General features: G+C 42.1%; 1 protein-coding gene across 1 annotated transcript in view; it reads left to right on the forward strand.

The window, feature by feature from the left end:
• The first annotated feature begins 1,766 nt into the window (after positions 1–1,766).
• Positions 1,767–25,195, forward strand: part of MCF2L2 (MCF.2 cell line derived transforming sequence-like 2) — a 155,098-nt gene continuing 131,669 nt past the window's right edge. The window contains exons 1-2 of the mRNA XM_086618729.1: positions 1,767–1,908; positions 20,797–20,880. Coding sequence (XP_086474855.1) covers positions 1,767–1,908; positions 20,797–20,880 — 226 coding nt within the window. The remainder of the gene's footprint in view (positions 1,909–20,796; positions 20,881–25,195) is intronic.

Here is a 25,195-nt window from a genome sequence, read left to right on the forward strand (position 1 = left end):
ATGCTAATGAATCAAGTCACTCAACAGCTCCATACATCATTGTCTTCACTTCGCAGGCAGGGTTTTGCCAAAGAGCAGGAGGGTGACTAGCTTCATGCCACGCAGCAAACGTGAGGGGGAAGGGAATGCAAATATTTTCCTTTAAGCATGGAGATCCCTTTTATAGCTTCCTTTTGTCAAAAGGAGATGTCCTGAGACTCACTACTTCCCAGACCTGGTAGCTGTTTTACTGTATGGTGAGTTCGTGTGTGCTGGGTTAGGGAGCTGCAACAGCTCCCTGTGTGGTTGAGGAGCAGCAGAGTTGGCAAAGGAGAAGCTGCACAAGTGTGTGGAACAGGGAAGAAGCAGGGCTGAGCTGACTTCTGTATACTTCAGCTTACAGGCGTTCATGCCTGTCCATCTAGTTATTCACCATTTTACTAATGGCATCATGTGAGGCTTTTTTCTTCTGAACATCTTTGTCCCCTCTAGTTCATTTTCGGATTTGTATTAATTAGGCTTCCCCTTTCCCACTCCATGTCTAGGAATTGCCTGTGATCTGAGAGGCCCGTGAGCTGAGCAACACTGGGTGCAACTAGGTAAAGTGCCAACAGGTGGTAGCGACTGTGGCAGAGGAAGGCAAAGACTCTCCTGGCTTGTGTATCAGATCCTTGCAGGAAGCTTGTCCTGTGCTCAGGTCCCCACAGTTGAGCTCTGGGTTGCAGCTCAGCATTGATTCATTAGGTTCTCATTGTATTCCTTGCACTGTCACCAGTGCTGGCCTTGTGCCTGTTCATGCATCTCCCGTGCAGTTCCTGACGCCAGGGAAGGCTCCTTTGTATTTCACTGCATCAGGATTGAGTGCTCTCTGCACTCAGTTCTCCAAGTACTAGTTTCTTCACAAGACTCTCTGACCAGTGATGTGTATTATAGTAATTGTTAAAAGCGAAAAAAGTCAACTGAAATAGCCAGCACCTTCAAAGAGAGATTTCTGAATGTATGTTTCAGATCTCTCATTTTGATGTCAAACTGATGGACACGATTTCTTTTTTAAAAAAATTCAGGCAGGGGTTGCATAGCTAGCAGAGCATGTCTGCCAGCAATATTTCCCTTCTGTCCTCCATTTGCTACTCTGTTCATTTAGATTATCAGATCTTATGAGCAGGGACCGTGCACAGCAGCAGAGGGCTTTTCTGTACAGTTGCAGCTCCCAGTACCACTGCCAGACGTATGAGTAATTGGTTGAGCAGCTCTGCAGAGCAGTCTCCTTGCACCATCCAAGCTGAAATGCAGAAGTAAAAAAATCCATTCTCGGTGATGAAGAATCATGACATCATAAACCCAAAAGGGACTTAAAATCATGAAGAAAAACCTTTTCTTAAAGAAAAATTCTTTGTGAACATATCTGGCATGCTCTTTAAGAGACATTCTGTGATCTTGCAACGTGCTTCGGGGATCTTCTCTCTTCATTGTCACCTATAAGATAGCTTTAAATTAATGATAAGGAAGCCATTCAGGGCATGGGCTGTGCTGAGGTTCACAGCTTTCATTCTGAATGAGAGAATAAAGTAAACTGATATTGAAAGCAAGGAGGGAGAAACAAACACAGTCACTAAGCCTATAAAAGTCTTAGCCAATTGCAATGGCGAACATCCTGCTGGCGAGGGTGACCTTGAATGAACTAAGTGGGATAAAGTCACCAGCCTGGACTGACGGCTGAAGAATCAGGCTGGATTCCAGCAAACTGAGCGAGCAGATTCCTGACAAGAGTCTCCTGAGCTGTGGCAATGGCTTCTCGATGTCGGAAATGTGGACAACAGGTGCCCAGGAATCTACCTTTTACTGCTGTCCGGATAACAGAAGGAGAAATGAAATCTTATCATGATTTTATAGGAGGATGCATTAGGCTGGAGCGCATGGCAAAGAAAGGTATGTGCAGCATCTTTAAAAGAAATGGCATCTTCTCTTAGTGATAGCTGCATTGCATTCCTAGGAGATTTGCAAAATGAGATTATTTTTCTAATGCTTTCTCTGAGGAGTCAGTGGCAAATAAAGACAACTGCCTGGATTTGGATACTAGCTCAGGTATGAGTGCATCATTTGACTTGGCTGTATAATTCTGGGATATTTGCAGTAATTTGACCTAGAAGAGGTTAAAATGAATGCTAGACTCATTCTGAATAAATGTTTATTTCACTCGGGTGTTAGACGCTGAGGTTTCTGTATATGTCTGGAGCAGGTACTTGCTGCGCATGTAAAATACCTTTTCGACATTAATATAAGGAGATGCAGCAGTGGGCTTCATGACCCGGTTGACCCTGTCACCCTGTGCTCCTGAATTACTGTGTAGATAGATGATCAATGTCTTTCTCACTGTAAAGATTCTGGTTTCACTGTACTCGCAACAGAAACTTGGACTATTGAGCTTTTTTTTTGAGCTTTGAGTTAGTCTGGCTACAGGGCAGTATTCTACTCAGAGTGGGTTGCTCATATAAGATGCTGGTGTCCTGGCAATTCATGCTAATTGCATGTTAACTCTGAAGTGGAGTGATGGTAGTTGAAATCTAGGCTGTTGACTAGTCACATATCCAGATTGTTAAGTCATAGAACACTTTTTCTCTATGTGGCATTTGAAAGAAAGATTAACCAAGGAGCCCTTTGGTTTAATTTGCTTTGTTAACTTGAATAAATATTTAGCAAACATCAAATCCAGAAATTTATATCATGCTCACTAGTACATGACAAAAAGATCCCCAAAAGCATGCAATATGATTGTGCTTTCAAGTTGAATTGTTTATTATGATTTAATTAGCTCTTCAGCAGAGAGAGTTGCATTCAATTTGGTAAATCGAGAATATTCTGCAGAAAAAAGAGGTGGACCAGAAGCAGGTCATCTGCTGGCTGCTACTGCCCACAAATTGGGGTTTGCAGATGCATTCTTTAATAGGGCTCTAATGCACAATGCCAGGGTTTGAAAACTGCAAAGCCAGTCCATTGTACCTCTGCTTCTGTTGGCCATCTATCCGTGCGGATTTTTGGGCTCAGTGCCTACCTATGCATTGTTGTATTTGGCTGACCTCTTGGTAACACTGATGTTTCCAGTTGCACTCTTTGTAATAAGGCATTCTGAGTTCAACATAGCATGGCAGAAATGTCTGGTATCTCAGTAAAAGACAGAGCAGAATTAATTGAAGTTTCTTCCTAAATCTTTGATCAGGTGCTTCCAGGTTGCTTACAGCTCTGGGGGCCCATGGGCCTGCTGGAGGCAGAGCTCAGGCATCTGCTGTTCTTTTTCTTCCTGTAGGTAGAGAGGGGAAGACACTGGTAAGAGCTTTGCCATGGTTACTGTTCCCAGGGAAACACCTTCCCTGCCTCTCATGGCGAGAGATGACCTGGCATAGTATTATGGGCAGAAATCCCTTGGAAAATCATTTTCTGCTAGAGAACAGAGAGTGTGACAACTAGTCAGAGCCTGTTGCTATTTTGTGAGGCAGAAAGCATCTTCACTGCTTTTGTTTTAAATTTTACCAATGAGGCCACAGAGAGGGTAGAAGTTAGGTTACTGCTAGGGACAAAGTGCCTTCAGGTGCATGAGTTCGAGTTGTGTGAGCTGTGAGAATACACCAGTGACAACTCTGCATGTGATGATCATGCTAGAAGGGGCTAAGGAGCTGGCAAGGTAGCACAGGAATTCATAGCAACAACACTGCCTGGGCTCTTCTGCTCCGAACTGACTCTGGCCCTGTACTCATCTCTTGTCTTGTTTTGGCCTTAGTTTTCTTATCTGTAAAGCAGAAGCAGTGGGAATTACCTGCCTCCATAAATAGTGGATCCTGATGATGTAGCTATGACTATCTTTGAAGATGAGACCAGTTTCTGTTTGCAGTAGGTGCTGCATAAACACAGGAGAAGAAAGACAATCTGTCCCAGAGAACTTGGGCTCTGCTTGCCCCATCTTGCTAGTCCTTTACTACCAGCAGAGACTCATTGACAAACTCCTGGGGTGGATGTGCACCTTTTTCTCAGGCTTGTTCTGTGCGAACACAGTGGCAATGCAGAATCATGGACCTCTGTGTCGTGTTCTGACTTGACTCTCGCTTAGGGCTACTCTTTCTGCAGTGTAAAGAGCCAGCTGGAGTGTTGTTGAGGGCTAGTCGGCTAGTACTTAGTACTTCAGGCATTCTGAAGTATGAAGCATTTTTCACATACGGACATCTGTGGAGCCCTGTGAATATTCTGTGGCCATTTTATATCTTGTACTAAGTATCATAACAAGAAGAGATGGAGGGCACGCAGGTAGCTACAGCAGAAACAGAGGCCACGTGACTGCAGTCAGGCCTGCAGGTAACCTACCTTTGATCAGCAGTACCCCAAGCAAGCAGTGCTGTGCCAAGCTAATCCAGTTCCTGGATCATGCAAGTTCAAGGCTTCCTTTGAATCAACGTGATTTGTTTTGATGAGTGGTTAAAAGCATGGTTGTAGTCTCCTGTTCATGTAAAGAGATGAAAATAGTGAATGCTTACAAAAGGAAAGTGCTGCTGTGAGGGCCAGTTGAAGGGCATTTGCTCTATGGCCATGCGATGACTGCTCACAGCCCCACAGCTCTGGCTCCCTGCAACAGGCAGAGGAAGGACCTTGCTTTATGAGCTGACTTATGGGTGCTGAAGTCCCCTCTGGGGTCTGATGTACAAATGGTGCTATTTTGAGTACCAATAGGTGACCTTGAGACTCTCTTGGAGTTGAAGCTCCAAGGTGCTAAAACTGACAACCAAGGGGAAGGAGCCCCCAGAAAGCCAGGCAAGAAATTCAGCAGGGACTCCAGTCCAGAGCTGATCCTCCTTGTAGTGCTCTCAGTTCCTCACAAAAGAGATACTGAAGCTGAAAGCAAAGCATAGCCTCTTGTCATGAAATACATAATTGTTGGACAGTGGCTTATGTGCCTTTTCAGCACTGACATGACTATTCATGTCACCTAGCTGCTGGTTAACATCTTTTATGCTCGAGGACACCTCCTGCCAAAATGGCCTCCTCTGTCCCCAGATGCTCTTAATTAGCCTGCCGTGTTGTGATGCTCAAGTCCTCCAGTGGGACCACACAGCTACTGGGGCTTAACATGGATGGATGAGCATTGGCTGATTAGACTGTGTTTCTGCATGCTATGGAGCTTGAGGCTGCATGCAGATTATATATTTTTAAGTGAATAAATGTGTGGGGTTTATCTGTGCTCAAGGCTGGTGGCTCTGTAAAACAGGATAATGAATTTGCAGACACTAAGGAGTGTGCAGTTTATTACTGAGGCTATTCAGGATTTTGCTGTTGCTGCAAAACCAGACAAGATCCTCCTTGCCAGAATGGAGGAGACCTGTCTCGTGCTAACAGACTATTTTTGATTTTGTCCTTCTGTAGGACAGAGGAATGCTGCAGTTCTGTCTGTCCAGCAATCATGGGCACTTGTTCTCTGTCCTGCTGTTGTGTCTCTCTTACTGCTGAAAATGAAAAGCAGTTCTTCATATCTATCTGTTCAGGGAGGAAAAGGGACCAAAATATTAGAAATAGGTTTAAAGCAGTTAAGGATTTAAGGATAAGAAATGGTTTCTATGGTGCTATTTCTAGAAGGAAATCCCATCTGAATGAGATCAGGCTGAAATTTCTTGGACTTTTTGGAGCTTCTCCACCTTCAATAGTGAAATAAATGAGAAATTCTTTCTTTTTCCACATGGCTGACCTTTCTACAAAGATGCTGATTACTGGGGAAAGTGATTCTTTCACGTGAAGACTGAAATCTGCAGAGTAAGTGGAAGGTATTTCTAAACCCCTGAGACTCAGTCACAGTGCGTCCTCGTGCATTGCTCAGAATTTTTTTTGGTTTATTTACATTCAGTGTCTATTCTTCTCTTTAATATAAAATGCTTCCTAGGGAACCTGGAATAATTTTTTTCAACTGGCTCTCACTGCAAAAATAGCTAAAATAAAATATTCTGTTTTCCATAGACATTTTTCTAAGAAAAGATCCTTATCTTAGATGCTTGTCTCTCTTTGCCTGTTCTCATTCATATGCAGCCTGCTCTACTGCTATTGAACAATACTGAACCCTGTTTACTTAAGCAGAAAAGTCCAGAATATGGTGGTGAAAATAGAGAAGGCATAGCTTGTTTTCCATTTAAAAAGAGTTTTGAGAGATAAGTTGTACTGAGAAGATCAAGAGAATAAATTGTCAGAGGACAAGTTATAGCAGAGGCCTTCTGGGTGTTTATGTTTTTCCCTTCCTCCCACGGAACCGGAACAAGAAACAACTCCGTGAAATGGAAAAGCTTTAAACACAGACAGACAGATTGCTGTAACTGGTAATGTTTTGTTAACTTGTGGGACTTATTATCACAAGATAATATAGCTCATTTTGCTTCTTTTGTATTGCCTAAACTGTAATGTACACTGTCTGGGGAGAAGATTTCGGGGGAAAATGGTGCTGAATGTACGGGGAGGCTGGAGAGCATCTGTGCAGAGCTCTCACCCTGGTTATGCCCACGGAACTTATTCTCCAATTTCAGCCAGTTGTGCTGCTTCAAGCCCCACTTACAGACCCACTTCTGCTGTGCTGGTATGTTGATCTTGTGTACAAATTCTGCTTCGTTAGCTGAATCTTGCTGTGGATTAGCCTGCCCAGTGAGGTTTCTAAGTCACGAACTCTCCTCCTTCACCACCTGGACGTTACCTAGTAGAATTACTGGTGCTCGAGTATAAAAGAATGATAAATAAAGCTTTGTGTAGCAGCCCGACTTCCTATATATAAATATTTGAACTATGGCAGGAGTCTTGTTGCACAAATTTCTGATCCTATTAGTTCATTCCATTTCTCAAGGACAAAAAATAAAAATCCTCCAGGCTTTTACAACAGACAAGAATTATTGACCAAACATTTATTTTTTCACCTTTTTCTAAGCCAAGATGTGTCAGCAACTTTGTTCTGCACAGAGACAACACTTTATTCATATTCAGACCCTGTTCCCTTGAGTCATTAAATTGGGGCTTGCTGAGTTCAGGCTATTTGTCCATACTCTTGAGTCACCACCTTTATACAGTGTGCTGTTGTGGGGGCCTCTAAGGAGCAAGGGTCCACATGGCTGAAGATCTGATTATGAAATTGGGATACTGTTAATTAGTAAGGTCATCCTCTGCTAGCATTGGGAAGAGGTAAAGGAAGAAAAGGAAAAAGGTTCCATTTTCCCTTTACCACTAGACTCAAGAAGGGAGATCTGCCAGAGGAAGGATGAAATTGGTGGCAGTAAGAATCAACAGGCTGGAAATTAAAGTGAGAGCTTTGAAACACAAGCCAATTTCTTTGTGTTAGGCCAGCTCCAGGGGAAGCAGTGGATTTGCAGTTTCCTGGAGTCTTTAACATAAGATTAAAGAGCTTTCTAAAATGCTGGTTTAATCCAATTTCTGTGAACTTCTTGTGTGTTCAACAAGTCAAACACAATGAACCTAGTGGTCCCTCTGGTCCTGCAGTGAAGGAATCTGGGAAGATGATCTCTGAGTTAGAGGCACTCGGGTATGAGCTATTCCTTGTCATGCTTTTGGAGAGCCATATCCACAGGTGCAAATGCATGAACATGCGGGAACAAATGCTCAGATAGTGCAAGCTGCCTCAGTGAAACTGGGGTGTGTTATAGCAACTGAGGATTAAGTCCCTGAATTTTTTTTTTTTTTTAAATAAATAAAATTCTATATGTACTGCAGATACTCACCACTAACAAAACCTGAAACATCAGTAATTATTACTCTATTCCATATGCTGTATGCTGATGGGACAATATTTGGGTAGTAAAAAATATTGTTCCACTGAGAGAGGCACAACTAAGCCTTTTGAGTTTGGAAAAGACATTTTACAGGTGCACACTGAAATTACCTTTACTAATTATGCAAATGAAAAAATGTCTGATATTTGTAAATCTAGTTTGTGAAACTGAAAGTGCTGTCTGATGATCTTTCCTGTGAGCATGCAGTGGATTGTGAAGAATTTCTTGGTGCTTCTTCTATGGTAAATTCATTCCTCTCCTTGTCTCGGGAGTTCAGCATAAGGTTAGCCATTTACGTTCACTTCCCAGAGTAGCATTTAGTCTTCTAACTCCAAAGCTGGATCGGCTACTTCTGCAGCGTCTCTACACACACGGTTAAAACAATTTTGAGAGTGTAGTCATCTGGCACGTTGATCAGCCACTACACTGATGTGACACTTGTCCACAGCGCTTCAGAGCTTCTCCTAATCTCTGCTCCTCAAGGCAGGTTTGAAGGGTGCCCGGGAGAGCGCAGCAGTGCCCGGGAGAGCACAGTGGCCGCACCGGATCCTGCCTGGGTAGCTTGGCAGAGTGCTGGCTCTGCTGCCGGCTCTGGGGCTCCCAGCCCTGATAAGCCGGGTCTCGGTGCCTAACTGGGCTGTTGTCCATTCGCTGTGAGCAAGCAGAGCTGGAGCTGAATCTCCCACCCACAGCCTCCCCTCTGGAGAGAAAAATGTGTTGGAATGGGAGACAGATGTTGATTGTGAATTGGTTACACGTGGACATTTATATCAGTATAGGCAGCAGAGAGTAACATTTCATGCTCACTACATCTGGTAAATTCATTTAGCATGCAGGTCAGGAGAGGCTGGGGAAAGAAAGTGAGGTGTAAAAACATACTATGCGTCTTGCCGCTCTCCTAGTCTTACCTTTATCTGCCCAGTAGCATCTGTCTGTAACACTATAGGTGTCTTAAGCTCTCATATGTATCTCGTGCCTAGCATGGTAATGCTCTGCTTTGTTTTGGCATTTATCTGTAACTACATACAAAATCCTTTTAGTTTTCTTATGCTATACTATAAACATTGTGATAATTTGTGTTGGTTGGCTAATGGGGGAGGGATGGAAACACTGTGTGTGTTATCCTTAAGACAGATCCACTCCAGTAGCCTATCTGTATAGTCAACTTTGGTCTGCTCCTCATTTTACAAGTGGGGAAAACTGAGGTTGGCTGGTGACCTGGATTCCTCTCCCTGTGCCTCAATTTCCCTATCTATAAAATGAATGACACTTGTCACTTTTTAGCCTGACTCATGACAGGACATGTAGAAGAATCAGGATGTTACTACTGCATGGTGCATCCTAGGGGACAGTGCTCTGCTGTACCCTGGGTAAAGAGTGACCTATATCTAAAGTTACTGAGCTGCTGGGGTTTGTGGTAGAAAAAGGACAATTTTATCAATAAACCTAATGCTAAAGTGATGACTCAGTATTGCTTCAGACAGCTATAGATGCCACGTTACCATTGTCACACCAACATGAAAGCACATGTGAACTTTATTCACAGACCATGCAAACTTGTGTCCTGAAGAATTTGTTGAACTAGACACGTAGAACTGATTAGTCCCCTGTCCGAGAGCTGGCATTATGTTTCACCAAATTCATAGGTCTTTTGCAGTCTTCTCCTTTGTCTTTAAATGACAGTACTATGCTTTGGTGTGTGGGTGTGCCCTTGGGATAGTACTCCAAGACAGCTATTCACAGCAGCTTGGTTTCCCTTGGCCCTGAATACTCTACTGTTTGAAGTTATTTTAATGAGAGCCCTTTCCATGCCTTAGTCTGAGCAAGTGAATCTGTTTTGCCTTTTGTCGGGATGTACCTCTATTTGTTTGTGCTAAGCTGTGAATGCCTCCCAAGTGTCCCAGGCTCTGAGTGGAGAGCTGCCTGGAAGGGGAGAAGCCAGCTGTACCTTGGTGAGGGTTAAAGCCTGGGTATGGTGCATGTCAGAGGTCTCTGCTGTGGTTTGAGCTGAAGCTGTTACTAAGCAATTTGTGTAGTCTCCTCCAGGAGAGCGTCAGCATTTTGGTGCACCGTTGGTTAGATCCAAGACCACTTCCACAGAAGGCTGTCTCTCTCCATCTGTCCCCTCTGCCTCGTGTGAGCTCATTACCACAGCGGCACTGCGGAGAAGCCATCCTGTGACACAAGGGAGGGCACATGCTTGTGAGTGTGTGTGGGTCTAAAGGGGAGGTATCACTCTTTGCAGTGTGTTTCTGTTGCATTGTCTAATGGACATCTGAACTGAGATGGTGGTGACAGCTTGGAGAAGGCTGCTGGAGGGATGGCTGGGACTGTTTGGGCAGAGAGGTCGGCTGTGAGCAGTATTTGTCCTGTTATTGAGACGTATATTCGGAGTGCTGCTGGCAGCAGTGATGGCTGCTATGGCTCACTGTTTGTCTCCAATGGCAGTAACCAGGGAAATATTTTTCAGTTAACTGGCATCTGTTCAGAAGTAAGCAAGAAAACAGTCCTTCAGCTCCTGAGCTGAATGGTCCCTCAAAAATTATGTGAATAGACTCTAAAATGATTTTACTGTATAAAATAGTTCAGAGCAGAGTCAGTGGCTGGAATTTTTCTAAGATAGAATTTCATCTCTGAAACTGTCTGCTGGCAAGCTCTGGGGAGGAAGGAATGAAGTCTGCCGTACAGTCGCTGTATCTCTTAATTACCTTAGTGTCCAAGTATTGTAGCAAATGTATTTTAGCTTTGCAGTTTGCCACATGCTGGTTTTGTTATTCATGATGGATTTTAACATGACAGTGCAGAAATATGAAACTTTCTTTTGTTGTGTTCTGTTCTCTGAGCAGAAATTTCTGTTCTAGCAGTCCAGCATTGTTGTGAAGCACAGATTTTGGGAGAAGACAAATTAATTTTTCTCTGGCAAAAATTAAAAACCATGAAGAAGTGTTTACTACTGAGGGACTAGACAAGGGGCTGTGCCATGCTGCAGTAAATCTGGATTAATTTCTTGAAGGCATTGCTGAGATTAGACCTTGGCCTTTAATGCCTTTTATTAGGGAAGTTTCTGGTTGTGGGAGAGCAGGATATAACATCCTCCCTATAATATCTCAGCATGTGCTCTGTGAAATCAAGCAATATCTGCCTCAAAAAGTTTGCTGAGCGAATGATGAGGAATGATGTGTTTCTTTGGCTCTTTGCTGATTATGGATAGTTCATAATGTATAGTGAAGATTTGTTAATCAGTACTATCTCTTATGATTTTACAGAAATATTATAACAAGTGTCTTCATAACAGGATGGGATATGAAGTCACTTAAACTGAACAGTGAGAGTATATGCTTTAATAATTTTTATTAGTTTGTGTAATTTAGCTTTTACTGGGAATAATTAATCGAGGATTCTTAGATGTGCACATAAATGTATGGTGCATTCTGAGACAAAGAAGTTGCCAAAATCCTTGAAGTATGACTATAGATATATATTTGTACACACCAATGTATTTTTGTAGAGTGGACCAACAGTAAATCAAAATACTGTCTTATTTTCACTTTCTTTACAGTTTACTTATGTAGGAGAAAGATTTTGATTTTTAATTCACTAATCAATTTTAGGACTTTTTTTAAAAAAACAAACAAGTCCCAGACAAACAAGACCATCAAAAGACTGTTTTTCAAGAAGTGGTTAAATGGAAAAAGTGGCAAAATCTATTTCTTTATGCAAGGAAGTCTATACCAAAATCTTTTGAAGTTGTCTTAGAAAGCTGAAATAAACCCTAGAGGGTGCACGTTAGCAGTAGCAGCACTGCAGACAATAGTAGCAGGGACCCATCCTGCCCAGGTAGGTAATAGCCTGTTCACCAGTTTGACACAGAAGTGATTAATTGTTTTTTAAACTATAGGTTAAAAGGCCTGATTGAGAACTGTCAACTTGACTACTTCTGAGTCTTGTGGTTCTCTGGGATCAGATTTTAATTCTGTATCTGGGCTTCCTGGCTGTTCTGTATCATTTTAGATTAATAGATATTCAGATGTTTAACAAAACAGCACTCCAAGCATATGTACATTTCCTCTAGTTTCAGTGCAGCTGCACATGGACTTAACTGCCTTATGCACATGCCTGAGGGATCTGCTGACTTAGCAACCACTTGAAAGTCTGGATCTAAAGACTGGGGGAAGTTCAGATTTGGATCCAAAATAACTGTGGTTCACTTGCGCTTCCAATGTAAAGGAGGAGCATGCTGGACTCCTTGTGACTTAAAAGTCACTGCAAGTCCTTGCAAAGTCCCTGCAGTTTGCTGACAGCTCCTGTGATCTTGAGGGTAAGCTAGAAATTTCCCTGTTACATAGTGGCAACACTCACCTGCAAATAACTGGGAATTCTAATTCTCTCCAGTGTTCCTGCCTCCCTGATGCCTGCCTGTCTGTAGTTCTTACCTTCTTACTTGGACAGCATTCAAGTGTCTCCTTTAGAGGCTGCCACTAATGTCTGCTTTGAGCCCCTCCTGAATCTTTCATTCAGTAAAGTTCAAGCACAGACGTGTGTTAATAGGTTTGCATCTTTAGGGTGGTAAGATTTTCCAGCGACTGCAGTGGCCCAACATACCTACTCAAGAAACTGAAAGTGAAGGGATTTCCAGTTGGGAGGACATGATTTCAGTTCTTTGATACAAACCACTCTCCTTTCACCCCCTTTGAAGTCAGCCACAGTAGACTCCTAACGCGTACTGTGCCTGCCTGTAAAACAACTTGTTTAACGAAGTCCGTAACCACTCCTGGAGCATGGGAAAACACAACCACTAAACAGGTCTTTTCAATCTATCACCTCTCCACTCCTGTAATTTTATGTTAAAAGTCAGTATCAAATTTAGTCAATGAGATGAACTGAAAAAATGCAGTGATCCAAAGTAATTTGAGCAATCTTTGCTGAAAGACTTCAAATCGGAAGAAATGTTTCATGCTCCTGCAGAGCAAAGCTCAGGTGAAGCCGTATGTCCTTCGTTACGCTGCGCAGAACACTTTGGAAATACTGATCATGACTTAGTGTAATGAAAGGAAAAACTTCAGAGCAGATCTACTGTGCAATAGAAGATCACATCAGGCACCAGTTCAGCTTCTGCCCAGGTAGACGCTGAGGGTCACAATTTTTTGAGCTCTTCAAAGAAAGATATGCATTGCTAACCTTTCCCACTTTCATGAAGGTTTTTTGGGAAAGCTTGCACAGCAATTCCATCCGCACCATGGCCTAGATCTGTCGCCTTCTCAAAGGATCACAGCATATTGGCGGTGCATTGCTCAAGACAGTTGGAGTCTTGCTCCTAACCTTGCTTGTCCGGGTTGCTATTACATTAATGTACACAAAGTTGGGTTTGCTGTTACAGTTAAAAAAAGAAAACTTTAAAGGACACTTCCAAACATGAACCAGAGTTACTTAAATATTTTAGAAGAATCTTCTCTCCTTGAAAGGAAGTCAGCAAACTTTGCTAGGAAACTTGGTTTCAATGAAAATAGATATTGCATTAAACAAGTACACTTCATAGGTTTTACAGTTGTGTTTGGTTAGCAAATGATCTGAGGGAAAAAAATCACACAAGGCATCTACCTATGCTGCATTTTGGCTTTTGCTGCAAGCCAATCTAAACATGATTCTCTGCTGGAGAATTGCCATTTCCCACCCCACACCTTACTAGCACATGTACCCTTCAAGCTCCTTTGCAGAGAACTAACCCGCATAAGTAACAGTCCACTAAGAAAAAGATTGCTTCACTTTATTGACAATAACTTTTTTCCTGGCTTAATTTTCAGTTAACACGGGTCAGCAAAAAAAGAGGTGGTGGCACGGTGCAGAAGAGTGAGAGAAAGGATGGGATTTCCTTTTTGTTTATAGCTGGATTTTTAGTTCCTCTTTAAAACAAACAATCTGTAGCACAGCAAGCTTGTATCAGTAACTGATCTTGGTCTTTCTCTGTCTGGGCTGAAAGAATAAACCAACCTTTTCAAAAAGTAAACAAAGGGCATAAATAGTGAGGAGGGGAAATAAATAGAATTGAAAAAAGAAAACCAACCCAAAAGCTTCTTTCTGGTGCAGTAACTTTGAAGTTCTTTATGGTCCTCAGGAAGGGAAATGTTTTGCTTAAGGGTTTGCATTGGGAATTCTGGTGGGACAGAACATTTTCAAATCCTTTAGCCTGCTTAAACCTTATCAGTGAAGACACGCACCTTTAAACGGCTGTCTCCCTAAAGGATTTAATTGCCAAGATGTAACTTAGCTCTGCTAGACCCTTAGCTAACTGTATGGGTTGTTTATGCCTAGAAGACACAGGACTTGGGAGGACATTTGAACTGTAGGTAGATTTGTGTGTTGCCTTTTGATACTTTGTAAGATGAAGGAAAACATTAGGTGTGCTTTCATGCTCTTCAGATCAAATCTTTGGCCTTATACTTAACTGATTCTTTTCCATCACGTCAGCAATTTGTTTTTTCCCCAGATCCACAATTTTGATTTGAATTCTGTGAGGGTCATTTTTGACTGAGCTTGCACAGAGTAGAAGTAGGCTAATGTACTCTATCAGTTTAGCAAAGATTTTATTTCATCTGCAGCTGTCTTCTTTCCCTATGAATGACATATTAGGCTGTCATTAAGAAGAAATGAACTTTGCTCTGGAAATTTGTAACCCATTATTCCAAGATTAGTGACTTCAGATGGAGGATTGAAGCAACCTCCTCCTCTAGTCAACCGAAGGCCAGGCAGTTGGAGCATTCAGTCGCTAAAAAACAAACCCCAGTGTCCTGTTGTGGCTGATTGCCCGTGGTTGTCTTTCATGGAGCAATAGGCACTGCTGTTTCAATCTGCTCAGCGCAGTCCGATCTTTCACTCCAGCAGGTCATCTTTCCAACGCTGTTGGAAACCGTTAGTTGCCATTGCGTGTCAACTAGTTTCTCCCTGCTCAGAGAAGAGAGGAGGGAACAAGAATCATATTCATTGTAGATTTTAATCAGCTGCTTTTGGTGTAACCCTGAAGGCATCACTTTGTGGGCTGTGCTTCAGACCTGCTGCAGGAATACACACAGCTATGGTGAGAACCAAAATAGGCAAGTGTGTACGTGGGGAAGCACAAGCATGTTTCATTTTAAAGTGAGGAATAATGAAGTGTAACTGAACGACTTTCCCCTTAAAGATTAGATAGCACAGTTGCGGTTAGCCTCCCTAGAGATCTGGGAGGGAGGAGAAGCTGTGTCAGACAGATGGCTATAGTAATTGCTTTCCTTTTTCTTTTCCTTGGTAGAAACGCTTGGGAAGCAAAACAGTAAGGCCTAATTTTTCTGCACTGAATCTGGTCTTGCATGTAAAAATTTGAGCAATCTCTGGTAGGAACTGAAATTTATAGCAGTTTAAGAGGAGAACCAAGAGTAGACGAACTGACTTGTTTCTTTTTTTCTCCTTGAGTATCACATCCTTATTCACATTTTAATTGTTCTGGCAAATTCAGTTAGCTCGAGTAATGAAGAAATACATGGTATTTGTGAAGATTCAACTTTGGTGACCTATGTAGGGAATTGGCATTATTTCACATAACACCTTTTGATCAGTTAAGCTCTTTTCTTTTTTAAATTTGAGAAGCTATATGTAACTGCCTTTTTAATTAAAAAAAAAAACAAAACAAAACAGTTAAGATGACAAGAACAACCACTCAGAAGCTAGGAAATGCCTGAGTCAAGGTTGCCAAGATATCCATGTTCCAGCCACCTACCTGGTGTATGTTTTTATACAATTTTACTAGCATGGCTATACAGACATTTTTTTTTGTCAGAACACAGGACGGCTCTGAAGTGACCAGGGCTTGTCTAACCTCTTATGCAGATATTAGCAAGGTGCAATGAAGCAAGACAGTTATTGTCAAGCTCCTGCAGCTAAAACCTTCCCAGTGACTTTCGCATCTCTGTGTAGTGAATTAAAACACTCCTATCATCAGTATGTTTTTCTGAAGTAGTCTATGAACCTGCCACTGTTAGCTTGATATCAGCTCATGTCAGCCTAAAGCAGGGTTTTCTCAGCTGTGTATGTGTCCCACAGGAAAATGGTGCATTGCCTCTGCCCGAGAGCCTGACCACCACTTCCTGCAGTTTGTGGCTTGCAGTAGACACACCAGGAAGGCTACAGAACCTCCTGGGATAAAGTTAGTGAAAGGTATAAACAGATTAATGCTCACTAATGGTAGGCAAAATGTCATGGCTTTAAAACAAAGCCACGCCTGTGTCTTTTGGTTTGCTTTTAAGATTATTTTCAAGCTTTTCTTTCAGTCAAAGCGTAAAAACTTCCTTCAGCAGCCCTGGAAAATCAGATATTTCCAAGGACTGGGACTTCTATTGCAAGCTCTGTGCTGTGATAATGTTACAAATTCATCAAAATTGGAGAGTAACTACCTTTAAGCTCTGTCCTAGAGGAAGATGCAAGAGGGGAAATGTGACCTTGTGTGCTGTTGACTACAGCTACTGACGTTTTGCAGCCACATGGCCTGATTTGCCATTTGGGCTCACAAGGCACCTTCCCTTGCTTCCTCAGATTTTCTCAGTCTCCTGCTAGTTTCTTCTGTTACAATTTCTTTTTCCTGCTTGTCACTATGTGAGCTACACTCACTTGAATGTGTGATTCCTAGTCACCAAACCTGAGTGCATCTATCTACCTGTGGGACTGCACAGTTGTCACAATATCTTTGCATCTTCTGGATGCTGAAATCAACGGTATTTTCTTCAATGGATGCCACAAGGTTTCTTGGTTCTCAGAGTCCAAGCTCTGCTTTAATTACTATTTTGATCTTTTTCTTACTTCTGGGTTGGGTTGGGGTTTTTTTTGTTGTTTTGTGATTCAGTTATAGTCACCTCTAAACCCATTTTTCTCTCTTCTGCCTCCATCTTGCTGCCAACCTGTGGTTTGAAAAGGGCGTATCTGTTACTATTATGGTGATTCAGGAACACTTCAGGTAGACTGAAGAATGCTAGAAGTCTTTGACTGATGATCTGGAGACACTTGTCAGTACGTATTGAGAATTGTAGTCATAGATTACAGGACCTTTTTGTTGCTGGTTCCTTGGGTGTGGTATGTATTTATCTGACTCTAATCAGGGGTATCAACATCTTGTTCTTAAGCAGCTAGCAGAGAAATCAGGCCTATGGTATTCTCTACTTTCTAATAAATAACCTTGTATGTTCAAAATTATTTTGGTTTGCCTTTCCTTTTTTACTCTGCAGTTTCCCCAATGGATCCCACTCTGGACATGCATGGGGGAAACTGGAGAATAAACAAGGAAAAACTTAGTGGGTTACTGTTATTTTGTTTGCTTTATGAACATATACCTGCCTCTCTGTTTCCCCAAAACCTGGAGAACCATGTGGCTGTTGGCTGGGATCTCTTTGCTGCCACCATATAGATAATGAATTGGCATAAAGCTCACTTTAGATGAGCTGGGAGAGGAGATAAATACAGCATCTCAGGGTGGCAGGCTATAAACTACTTTGTGAGTCCTCCGACTCCCCTGCTTTGTCTGTGGCAGGTGAGCAAGACAGGTGACGCTGTACCAGTTCACAAGTCCTTCCTATGGACAAAAATGTTGTCAGAAGGGGATAAAACAGACTCTGGAAATCCTGATGTCTAAGGATTAAGGATTTGTGGATGTTTGATACAGAGACAAGAGCGAGCTGTGGGAGGAGGGGTGAGATTACTGCTGCAACATGGTACTCAGCTGCCTTGAATAATGTCAGCTGGGGTCAGTAGATACCTGCTGGGAGATCAGGAGGTTGTTCAGTCCTTTAGTCTCCATGTACTGTATGGAAAGAAGAGCCCAGCAAACAGGATTGCCAGTTATATTTGTAAAGACATAGAACAGAAATCAGTTCTCTGTCCCTAGCTGTTCAGTGGGTTTTCCTTTGAGAAACTGAACATAACTTGCTGAGTATGATGTGCTGAGTTTAGCTTTACTATCCATTTCAATGAATTCCCACAGACCATAACACTGAGTTATCTCAGGTCTAGGGTGTCTCCAGACAGAGAGGCTCAGAACAATGTTACTGTTTTACCCTTTCTGTTGCTCTGTGTAGAAATTTGCAGGCTTTTGTTCTACTTTAAAATCAATTGCAAGTGAGTGCCCTGCTGAGGAAAAGGTCCTAATGGCTGTTCCAGTCCTGGAAAACAACTCTGTTTCAGCACCTGCGGAGCAAATGTAGCACAGAGAAGAGCATATGCTTCTTGAGTGAAAGAGGCCAGCCCTGTTCTGACCTTGTGCAGTCTGTGGTCCCTTTGGCCTGTTTGTTACAGAAGCTGTGTGAAATACAGTCATGAGGGTCACGTTGAGAGAAAGGACATAAGCCTATTTTCTCCAAGCAGATTTCAGAACAATGTCAGCGATACGCTGGAAGGTCATCCACCAGCGGCACCCTGCGTAGCCCAGGGCACTTCTATAGGTTGCTATACACTGCTTTTAGCAGTTCTGCTATAGTGATCAAGGCTGGAGGAAAGAGGGTGTGACAGGGTGGTCCAGACACTGCTCTGTGGCTGCTAAGTGGTCTAATGCATCAGAGCACAAGGTTAAGTTGCCCCAATGTCAAGGCAGAGATGAGGCAGATCCCACTCTTAATTCTTGCTCCATGAAGTCCGGAAAAAAAGCCAAACACTGACTGGTATCAGAGTGTATTTGTACCTGGCAGAATGACCAGGATCCCTTATCTTACCTGGACAAGCTGTGTCAATCAGTCGAGAGCAACAGGGCTTTGTAAGGTGTCTTACCATCCCAAGCAAAGGCAAGCTCTCTTGGTTTTGACAGGGTCATCTCTGGAGGTTAAGTCATGAGTCTGTGTGTAAGATGCTGTTGCGAAGCCGTGTTGGGATGCAATTTTCATTGTTGCAGTTCTGCTGCCTTGGGGTGGGGAGAAGATATGGTGATTTTCCTACAAAGGCTGTATCTGCCTTCTGATGTGTTGTAATCTCTACTGCATATTCAGGGTTTGAGTGAGAGAATAAGCCACAAATCTAAGTTGTCCCACTGTTCTTTTTGAAACAAATTACTCTCTTCCTTACCTGCATCCTCCGCTATTTCAGGAGATCTTGAGTCTCACTGATCTCTCATATATGCATGTTGTACCTGACACAGACTCAGATCTTGGACAACTCTTGGGCTCCATTCAGGTGATGAGAAAGGTAGTATAAAACACATCTGGTGACTAGGAATCACATATTCAGATAAGTAAGCATAGCTCACACACTGACATGCAGGGCTCTTGGGCTATAACTGTGTGGCTCAGTGCTCTGCAGACACCCAGCTTGGTTACTTGGAGCAGTAGATCTCTGCTCAAAGTGAAAATAGTCTATGTCCAAAGCTAAGCATTAGCTCTGCTAACTCTGTGCAATGGTGTAAATACATGACTATAGTAGTAGATTAAAATTACAGTAAGTTCTATGAACAGTCACTGAAATTAAGCTCTTTAGCCGTGATTCATTAGTCTGCTCTTCCGGTAGCTCTTAGCCACCTGCAATGTCAAGAATCAGAGAAGCTGACAGTGGGCTGCATAAACAGGATGAAGGTCCCACATCAAAAACATCACTTATTCGAGTTTGACTTTTCCCGTTTTTAGTTCAAAGGGAGGATTTGCAGAATCAGCCCCCTTGAGATTTTTTTTTTAAAATTGCTTAGAATTACTGCCTTGTTTTGTGCATCAGCCAAAACCTATGCAACTTCTTTCCATATTGTGTGTCACCATTTGTCTAGGAGAGGGCAATGACACATGCTCTTTGTTTACTTTATCTGAAGGCATTAGTGAAGTGTTCGAAAGTCGAATAAGCCTGAAGAATTAGGGAATGAATAGAAAAGTTTCCCAGTGGTGTTGTGTAGTTTTAAACCTAGAATCCTAGATCTGGAAAGGATTGAAGTGAATGTCTAAAAGTAAGACAGAGATGGTATCTGGGCAGCAGACTGGGATGCAGGAGAAACAAGCTTATTTCTCACCTCTCTGACAAGCCTCTCTGTTTCTGTGCCTGCATTGTATTGACGTCAGTGAAGATCTTGGTGCTTAAATAGGGCAACAACCTGCCTTTAGTCTGATCTGTGGTCTATCTGGACCCAGCTTCCTTCCTTCCACCTGCTGTCTGGGCAGTTAGAGGTGAGCTGTACAAAGCCAGGACCAGTTGTTCTGTAGCTGTACAATGGCTAAAGGTCTAATTAAAATAGTGCTATTGTAACATAAACATGGATGCTGCCAGTTGAGCTGGCAGATACTCCCCAGTAAATGTTGCTGATCTAGACTGGGGTGAAGAATGAGGAGAACAATTGAGTGCACCTGTTACAGAAAGAGATCAAATTAGCTCAATGTGAGATTATAGTTGCTGATCACTGAATAGCTTGCCCACAAAAATTGTGGTGATTTTTCCCCTTCTGCTTGCCAAGCTATTTTTTCACTTTTCAATGTTTACTTCAAAAGAACAGGCTTTGTTTTCATGAGAAGAAAGCCTCAGAGTTCCTTATTTCCTCCTTTTACTATGTATTTGCTTGTAGTGGAAAAAGCATCAGCAAAGGAAACTGTTCTGGATTGGTTGGTTACACAAAGTCCTCAAGCAGAGACCAGGGAGTTCAGAGTGGAACATGGCACTGTATCTGAAATAGACTTCACTGTCTCAAAGACTGAAAAGCTGCTTTATGTGGGAAGCCAAATGCAGTGGCTTAATATGGAACATGAAGTAGTAAGGAGCAGGCTGTCAGCTTGAGCAAACCTGTGACAAGCTCTGGCAAATCTGCTGGAGCTGGTTTATGAAAAGCTCTCTCTGAAATCACAAGGCGATGAAGTAAGTAGGCTGAAGATGCAACTCTGTAAGCATCATAAAGTTCTCCGTGATAGTCATATAACATCTGAGCCAATAGTCAAGCCAGGCTCTTTTCCTTTGAGTGTCATCTTTGTTTTGCTGGGTTCTTAAAGGATGGGAAAAAAACGTCATTAAGGTTTTATTAACTCATTGAAGATTTCTGTTTTCACTTGCACAGATGAAATCATGCAGCAGGAGATACGGCCGCTGGTTGCAGTGGATATAATAGAGCAGCTCCACAGGCAATTTGCTATCTTGTCAGGTAAGAAGTTACTGGTGATCACACTCCAGGATTCTCTTGGAAACGTATTGGAATCTGTCATGCTGACTGTCACCCTTCAGCTCTGTACAGCCGTTGCAATGGTATTTTTATATTGCTAATGAAAAGTGCTGTTACAATCAGACATTAACAGTGTATGGAACTGATAAATGCCAATTTGCTGTGCTTGTGCTTTTTTTAAGGCAAGTTAATTTTCCATGCTTTTCAGAATGGGGTGGAGGGGAAGAGATTTAGAGGGTAAGAAATTAAACAAATCTTTCTGTACATATCTTTTCATAATGTCCAAGCATGGTAAAACATTTTAGTCTATCAGAGACCTATTCATGACCTTCCCCCTCTTCCTCATTTGCCTTTGTTTTAGAAATGTTTCATTTCTAAAGTGTAAGGTTCTAATCTGCATCACAGAAAGTGATGCAGTTCCTGCCCTGAATAAATAGCTGACAGTGAAATATTTGCCAAATTATTTAATACACTTATTTCAGATACTGTAGAAGAGAAATCCTTTTCTGGGTCTTAAAATGGCCTCTGCTGTTGACCGTATGGCCTCTGGTCACTTCTTTTGTCTCTGTTTCCGCTTGTTCTGCAAATAAGGGAATTAAGAATTTGCTTTCCTTTTTCCCCATAGACACACAGTGAAGTATCATGAATTTACACAAAATACTGTGTAAATAAATACTGGTCACAGTAAGATACTCTTGGACAGCCTGTCCCTCTCTGCTTGTGGAGAGGAGCGCTGGGTACAGAGTGCAGAGAGTAAACAGACCCAGCTCTGCAAATGATCAACTTGGCAGGCCCAATCCTTGTTGCATCTTCACATTTTTAAGTACACTCCAAGCTGCCAAATGAAATCCAAATCTTAAGTTACTTAGAGTTCTTTACGGGGCTCTGAGTATTAAAACTTGATTTTGGAGATTTCTAGGTAGCATCTTGTGGCAGTTTCATAAGCTCAATAACTAACTGTCTTGCATTCAGCAGAGGATATTGACTGAGCAGAGGTGGAACCAGTTGCCTTCTCATCTGCAGTAAAGCATTTCAGGCTTACCTCTTCCTAGAATTCCTAATAAACTCAAACCTCCACGCAGAACAGTGCCAGCAACTGCATAAAATTGCTCAAACGTTTTGCATCCCACCTTTGTGCTCAATGCAGGGTAACATGGAAATGCTAGTGTAGCATCTAACCCAAGACAATTTTTGTGGTGTAACGTTGCAGTATTCTCCTTTGGATGTCCAGGCATTTGCCTGCATACCATGTCCTTACTATAGCTCTGCCATGCCAATCTGGAGCAGATAGTGAGTAACTTGGTATTATTGTTAAGCGCTCCACACCTGACTGCCAGAGATTTCAGTGCACGGATGCCACAACAAGGTCTCAGAAGCATTAGGTGGTCAGGGAAAGCTGGGCACCCCTTTCTCTTCAGGTGCTAGCTGCTTAATAGAAAATAATGACTGGATAATGACTGATGAGTGGGAGTTGACACTCTCTTAATCTGGGGGCTATTGTCAAGTTTGAAACCGATGCTCACTTAAAGAACTGCTTCAGGAATGCTACTCAGATCCCTTTTATTAGTACTAAACTGACTTTAAAATATTCTAAACACAAGGAAGGGAACAGGGGATCTAATCACTGGTCAACTCCTTTTGGGTCTTGATGCTAACTTCCATCGGATGACAACTGGGATGCTTGTCTGCTTTTTGTAAGCAAGTAAACACTTATCTATCAACTGGTCTCTCCAAAATGCTCTGCTTGCTTCTTCTACTCACCGGCCATGCAGAGCTGCTGAAATCAATATTGTTTTCAAGGCCTTTGATTTAACTGATGCATGAATGCCTGAAAATATTTTTATTAGTGTAAAGAACATCTTACATGTTGAGAATTCAGTGCCTCATGTGCAGTGCGTATCTGCTAAAATGCGGAGGACTGCTTTTCCTAAAGCCCATTACTTTGCAACATTTGGGACCATTAATAAAAGCTATATATGGCATGTAATGAGCAGCTTGTGGAAAGTGGTTTACTAAACAGGAAGAAAAACCCATTTCCAGTTCCAGCTAGAATATTAAACATCGCACAGAAATACCAAAGGTAAATATAAAAAAGTATTTTTGTATTTCTTTATGGACACATCGTTTCAGCAGTGCCTGTATTCTCACCTGCTATTTTAGCAATTCAACTCTTCACATTTGATCTAATTCTTTTCTTCTTGGAAGCGATGAGAAAGATGTTTAAATAAGACTACTTAAACCTAAGGTGCTTAAAGACTTTGGAAATAACTCTTTGTTCAAGGCAGGGCTGAGGGGCTTGTTTGTTAGGGATTGGCAAACAAGTGGCTCATCAACATACAAGTAATAGCAAATACCAGAAATGAGTGAAAAGGTGTCTTTCATGCCCCCATCTGCATAAATAACAAATGCCATTTGAAGAATTTTCATACTTATCTAAAATCTCCTTGGTACAGTTCAGAAATAATATCCTAGTAAGAAACAGGGCAGTATAGTTCATAGTTTCTAAGTTTATTTCAGTTTGAAGTTTACAGCTAAATTTGGAAACCTGGTGCCTCCACTCCAAAATCCCCATGGCAGCCTGTGAAGATGATCATGAACATAAGGTCATCCACTCAGAGTCCTTTTAGCCCAGTATCTTATTCTGTTGGTGACCACTGGTGTGTCATAGGTAAACTATAACAACAGGAATATTCCTTACTGTCCCTTTATTGCCTCCTGCAAACTGAGGTTTAGGTACAAGCCAGAAATGACTATACTTCTCAAAAATGCATTTCTCTTAATAAGTATAACCTTCTTTTTCCTTTAGCAAAAGATTGGGTTTTTCATCCAATGAAAACAGATCTGGGCACTCTCCTGCCTCATTTCACTTATTAAAGTAATTCACACATAAATGACCTCATTTAATTTTGATTTTTTTTCCCCCAGGCGGCTCTGCAGCTATTCTTTAAAGCATGCTGCTTTTCATTAGGCACAAGCAACCACAAATATTTTGGTGCTTCAGTGCATGCCCACATGGAGTCTGAAAATCTCCTGATGCTTAGCCAATTTCCTGCTTTTCCATGCTGATACGTTGCAGCTCAGTAGCCATTATCTGAAAAAAGCCCCTCTGCTCTTTGGCCCTATCACCTTGGGCAGTAAAAGACACTCCCAACTTACTTGTAGAGTGTTTTGGGCATTTAATACGTTTTTCTGAACAACTTCATAAAAATTGTATATGCTGGTTTATACTAGTTTGGGTTATTTCTTTCACTCTGCAGGCTGCAGCCTCCAGAGGGCAGCTGGCCACCTCTTCCATCCATGCACATGCAGAGCTCAGAGGATGTTAGCAGTGAGTCTGGTTTGTGCTACTCCACAGCCTCCAGCTTTGTCATGCTCTCCTGTTCAGTCCTGTGGAGCCCAAATCCATTTGTCTAGTGATAATGAAAGTAACTGGTTGAAAGTTGTAGAGTTCGTTATAAATGAATATTTATTTGGTTAATATCAGCTTTTTATTAACAGCTGGCAGCTGAGGCAGATGTAGTGAAATCATAATATTCCTGTGCAGTAAACCAGAAAAGAAAGAGTAGAACAACTGAAGTTAAAGGCTCTTTGTTTTCTCTGGACATGACTCATTAGAAACATTTTCCTCTACTATTACTGTCTACACACTTAGAAGAGGATTTGACTGTCTTGCAGTCTCTGAGCAGATGGTAGGAATTACGTAACAGGCCTAACAAGTTTGGTGGTTGATTGTGTCAGGGTTTAGCTATAACGAATGTATTAGACACTAACAGCCTTCTGTTTGTTCCAGCCCTCTAGCCACCAGACTAACCAAGACTGTACTGTCCATGCCAAGAACTGGGAAACTCTCCAAAGCCTTTCCTGGTCTGCTGTGGTCATGGAAAAGGCTGTGGTATAATGCGGCAATGTCCTTAACCATGTGGTTCTACTTTGGTCATCTCTTTTTTCCATGCGCTGATCTAGCCCTGCTTAGCTTGTGAGATCTGGTGTGAGTGCTGGTTCTTGTGGTTAAATTCTAGTTTTGAAACCACTACTGCCTCTTTCCTTTCCCTGAAAACTGAACTCCCAATTATGGGACTACAGCTGTGACAACATAGGAGTGCACAGCTATGTTTGTGTGTTTCCTGTAGCTGTTAAGGCAGCTAGATCATAAAGTTGTGTAGTTCTGAAAACCTGGCTATTCTAACACACACTAGTTTTTACTGAAGAATGGAGAACCACTGGTAAAATACTGTTCTGGTCCTGGTGACAAACTAATAACCAGCTGTACCAATCTGATCTTGGAACTACTACTACC

The sequence above is a fragment of the Tauraco erythrolophus genome, chromosome 11 (genome assembly GCF_009769465.1).
Source record: "Tauraco erythrolophus isolate bTauEry1 chromosome 11, bTauEry1.pri, whole genome shotgun sequence".
NCBI classification, from domain to species: Eukaryota; Metazoa; Chordata; class Aves; order Musophagiformes; family Musophagidae; genus Tauraco; species Tauraco erythrolophus.